At 53.4% G+C, this 5000-nt stretch overlaps 1 protein-coding gene across 1 annotated transcript in view; it reads left to right on the forward strand.

Annotated features, from left to right (window-relative positions):
- dcc (DCC netrin 1 receptor) overlaps window positions 1-5000 on the forward strand; it is a 634145-nt gene that overhangs the window by 583667 nt on the left and 45478 nt on the right. Inside the window, exon 27 of the mRNA XM_042326405.1 lies at window positions 1917-2084. Within this exon, the coding sequence (XP_042182339.1) occupies window positions 1917-2084 (168 nt within the window). The remainder of the gene's footprint in view (window positions 1-1916; window positions 2085-5000) is intronic.

Consider the following 5000-nt stretch of genomic DNA (forward strand, 5'->3'; position numbering starts at 1 on the left):
AACAACGACGAGACGGCCTACAGGGAGGAGGTGAGGGCCCTCGGAGTGTGGTGTCAGGAAAATAACCTCACACTCAACGTCAACAAAACTAAGGAGATGATTGTGGACTTCAGGAAACAGCAGAGGGAGCACCCCCCCATCCACATCGATGCAACAGTAGTGGAGAGGGTAGCAAGTTTTAAGTTCCTCGGCATACACATCACAGACAAACTGAATTGGTCCACTCACACAGACAGCATCGTGAGGAAGGCGCAGCAGCGCCTCTTCAACCTCAGGAGGCTGAAGAAATTTGGCTTGTCACCAAAAGCACTCACAAACTTCTACAGATGCACAATCGAGAGCATCCTGGCGGGCTGTATCACCGCCTGGTATGGCAACTGCACCGCCCTCAACCGTAAGGCTCTCCAGAGGGTAGTGAGGTCTGCACAACGCATCACCGGGGCAAACTACCTGCCCTCCAGGACACCTACACCACCCGATGCTACAGGAAGGCCATAAAGATCATCAAGGACATCAACCACCCGAGCCACTGCCTGTTCACCCCGCTGTCATCCAGAAGGCGAGGTCAGTACAGGTGCATCAAAGCTGGGACCGAGAGACTGAAAAACAGCTTCTATCTCAAGGCCATCAGACTGTTAAACAGCCACCACTAACATTGAGTGGCTACTGCCAACACACTGTCAATGACACTGACTCAACTCCAGCCAATTTAATAATGGGAATTGATGGGAAATGATGTAAATATATCACTAGCCACTTTAAACAATGCTACCTTATATAATGTTACTTACCCTACATTATTCATCTCATATGCATACGTAGATACTGTACTCTATATCATCGACTGCATCCTTATGTAATACATGTATCACTAGCCACTTTAACTATGCCACTTGGTTTACATACTCATCTCATATGTATATACTGTACTCGATATCATCTACTGTATCTTGCCTATGCTGCTCTGTACCATCACTCATTCATATATCCTTATGTACATATTCTTTATCCCCTTACACTGTGTATAAGACAGTAGTTTTTTGGAATTGTTAGTTAGATTACTTGTTCGTTATTACTGCATTGTCGGAACTAGAAGCACAAGCATTTCGCTACACTCGCATTAACATCTGCTAACCATGTGTATGTGACAAATAAAATTTGATTTGATTTGATTTTGATGTAGTTCACTGTAGGGAATAGGGTGCCATCTTACTGGACATGAGGTGCTACCGCTTGAGATGTTTCAAGGGGTTCCGTTTAGTCTCTTCAGTAAGAAACTCTTTGATTGGTGTTTATAGAAAGACAGTTAATTAGCCATGCTGAGCAAACAGCACTACTGTGTCGCTAAGTGATCATATAAACTGTCACTGTCACTAATACATGATACTAGATTATTTTAGAAACAGTTTTACTAGGGGTTAGATAATAAAAACACCCTTTGTTTCCCTGGCCTCTAAACGGCTAAAGGTATTTGTTGTTTATGTTTAGCGTAGTCATAGCAATGCCTGTCGTTTAATTTCACCACCTGTCTCTCCTCCTGTCTCTCCACCTGTCTCTCCACCTGTCTCTCCTCCTGTCTCTCCACCTGTCTCTCCACCTGTCTCTCCACCTGTCTCTCCTCTTGTCTCTCCTCCTGTCTCTCCACCTGTCTCTCCTCCCATCCGTCTCTCCTCCTTTCTCTCCTCCCATCCGTCTCTCCACCTGTCTCTCCTCCCATCCGTCTCTCCACCTGTCTCTCTCCTGTCTCTCCTCCTGTCTCTCCTCCTGTCTCTCCACCTGTCTCTCCTCCCATCCGTCTCTCCTCCTGTCTCTCCTCCCATCCGTCTCTCCACCTGTCTCTCCTCCCATCCGTCTCTCCTCCCCTCTCTCCTCCCATCCCGTCTCTCCTCCCCTCTCTCCTCGCCTCTCTCTTCTAGCTGTTGTCAGTGCCATCCCAGTGCCAATTCTGGAGAGCAGTCAGTACCCTGGCATCCTGCCCTCGCCCACCTGCGGGTACAACCATGGTACTCTGACCACCCACCCCAAGTTCACCCTGAGACCCATGCCCTTCCCCAGCCTCACCGTGGACCGATGCTATGCAGCAGGTAGAAGTCAGTCCCCTGTCATTCTGTTTCTCTCTATCTCCATGTTTCTTGGGTTCCTCCCGGTCATTCCGTCTCCTCCTCCTCTCTCCGTCCCTCCCTGTCATTCCGTCTCCTCCTCCTCTCTCCGTCCCTCCCTCTCATTAGTCTCCTCCTCCTCTCTCCGTCTCTCCCTGTCATTCCGTCTCCTCCTCCTCTCTCCGTCCCTCCCTGTCATTCCGTCTCCTCCTCCTCTCTCCGTCCCTCCCTGTCATTCCGTCTCCTCCTCCTCTCTCCGTCCCTCCCTGTCATTCCGTCTCCTCCTCCTCTCTCCGTCCCTCCCTGTCATTCCGTCTCCTCCTCCTCTCTCCGTCCCTCCCTGTCATTCCGTCTCCTCCTCCTCTCTCCGTCCCTCCCTGTCATTCCGTCTCCTCCTCCTCTCTCCATCCCTCCCTGTCATTCCGTCTCCTCCTCCTCTCTCCGTCCCTCCCTGGTCATTCCGTCTCCTCCTCCTCTCTCCGTCCCTCCCTGCCATTCCGTCTCCTCCTCTCTCTCCGTCCCTCCCTGGTCATTCCGTCTCCTCCTCCTCTCTCCGTCCCTCCCTGTCATTCCGTCTCCTCCTCCTCTCTCCGTCCCTCCCTGTCATTCCGTCTCCTCCTCCTCTCTCCATCCCTCCCTGTCATTCCGTCTCTTCCTCCTCTCTCCGTCCCTCCCTGTCATTCCGTCTCCTCCTCCTCTCTCCGTCCCTCCCTGTCATTTCCGTCTCCTCCTCCTCTCTCCGTCCCTCCCTGTCATTCCGTCTCCTCCTCCTGTCTCCGTCCCTCCCTGTCATTCCGTCTCCTCCTCCTCTCTCCGTCCCTCCCTGTCTTTCCGTCTCCTCCTCCTCTCTCCGTCCCTCCCTGTCATTCCGTCTCCTCCTCCTCTCTCCGTCCCTCCCTGTCTTTCCGTCTCCTCCTCCTCTCTCCGTCCCTCCCTGTCATTCCTTCTCCTCCTCCTGTCTCCGTCCCTCCCTGTCATTCCGTCTCCTCCTCCTCTCTCCGTCCCTCCCTGTCATTCCGTCTCCTCCTCCTCTCTCCGTCCCTCCCTGTCATTCCGTCTCCTCCTCCTGTCTCCGTCCCTCCCTGTCATTCCGTCTCCTCCTCCTCTCTCCGTCCCTCCCTGTCATTCCGTCTCCTCCTCCTCTCTCCGTCCCTCCCTGTCATTCCGTCTCCTCCTCCTGTCTCCGTCCCTCCCTGTCATTCCGTCTCCTCCTCCTCTCTCCATCCCTCCCTGTCTTTCCGTCTCCTCCTCCTGTCTCCGTCCCTCCCTGTCATTCCGTCTCCTCCTCCTCTCTCCGTCCCTCCCTGTCATTCCGTCTCCTCCTCCTCTCTCCTCCCCTCCTTTTCATTCCATCTCCTCCTCCTCCTCCAACTCCTTTCAACTCCTCCTCCTGTCCCCGTCCCTCCCTGTCATTCTTTGTCCTCCTCCTCTCTCCTCCCCTCCTTTTCATTCCATCTCGCTGCTCCTCCTCCAACTCTCTTCTTTCTCTTCTTGCCCCTAGTCTCAGTTCCCCTAACAGACACTTACTCGTCATTGGCCCTGTCCTCTCTCTCTCTCACTCTCTCTCTCTCTCTCTCTCTCTGTCTCTCTGTCTCTCTCTCTCTCTCTCTCTCAATCTGTCTCTCTGTCTCTGTCTCTGTCTCTGTCTCTGTCTCTGTCTCTTTCTCTCTCTCTCTCTCTCTCTCTCTCTCTCTCTCTGTCTGTCTCTGTCTCTCTCTTTCTCTCTCTCTCTCTCTGTCTCTGTCTCGCTCTGTCTCTCTCTCACTCACTCACTCACTCACTCACTCTCTCACTCACTCACTCACTCACTCACTCACTCACTCACTCACTTACTCATTGTGTTATGAGCAACCATTGTGAGGTCAAAATGTATTAGCCAATTACTGGGCCTGGGACCTAAATGGCACCCTATCCTGCTATTGATCCTGGTCATATGTAGTGCACTATATTAACAATAGGTTGCCATTCAGGACCCAGTAATTGGCTAATGCCTCATTGACCTATATCTGTAAATAAAGAGGAGAGGGAATCTTTGAGCCCAGACAGAAATGGAATTGGGTTAGTTTCAGTGTCGGAGTGGAGAGGAGAGGAGGGGAGGGGAGAGGCTCAGATGGAAGTTCGAGGCCCAGATGAAGGGTCGAGAACCAGATGAAGGGTCGAGAACCAGATGAAGGGTCGAGGCCCAGATGGAAGTTCGAGGCCCAGATGAAGGGTCAAGGCCCAGATGAAATGTTGCGGCCCAGGTGAAGGGTCGAGGCCCAGATGAAGGGTCGAGAACCAGATGAAGGGTCGAGGCCCAGGTGAAGGGTCGAGAACCAGAAAAGGGTCGAGGCCCAGATGAAGGGTCGAGGCTCAGATGAAGGGTCGAGGCCCAGGAAAAGGGTCGAGAACCAGGAAAAGGGTTGAGGCTCAGATGAAGGGTCGAGGCCCAGATGAAGGGTCGAGGCCCAGATGAAGGGTCGAGGCCCAGGTGAAGGGTTGAGAACCAGGAAAAGGGTCGAGGCCCAGATGAAGGGTCGAGGCCCAGGAAAAGGGTCGAGGCCCAGATGAAGGGTCGAGGCCCAGGTGAAGGGTCGAGGCCCAGATGAAGGGTCGAGGCCCAGGTGAAGGGTCGAGGCCCAGGTGAAGGGTCGAGGCCCAGGTGAAGGGTCGAGACCCAGATGAAGGGTCGAGACCCAGATGAAGGGTCGAGGCCCAGATGAAGGGTCGAGGCCCAGATGAAGGGTCGAGGCCCAGGTGAAGGGTCAAGGCCCAGATGAAGGGTCAAGGCCCAGATGAAGGGTCGAAGCCCAGATGAAGGGTCGAGGCCCAGATGAAGGGTCGAGGCCCAGATGAAGGGTTGAACTGTGGGTAAACGATGGTCAGATCAAGGGGGGAAACAAGTCATAAGTCAGGTCACCT

Source organism: Oncorhynchus tshawytscha, linkage group LG09 (genome assembly GCF_018296145.1).
Source record: "Oncorhynchus tshawytscha isolate Ot180627B linkage group LG09, Otsh_v2.0, whole genome shotgun sequence".
Taxonomy (NCBI): domain Eukaryota; kingdom Metazoa; phylum Chordata; class Actinopteri; order Salmoniformes; family Salmonidae; genus Oncorhynchus; species Oncorhynchus tshawytscha.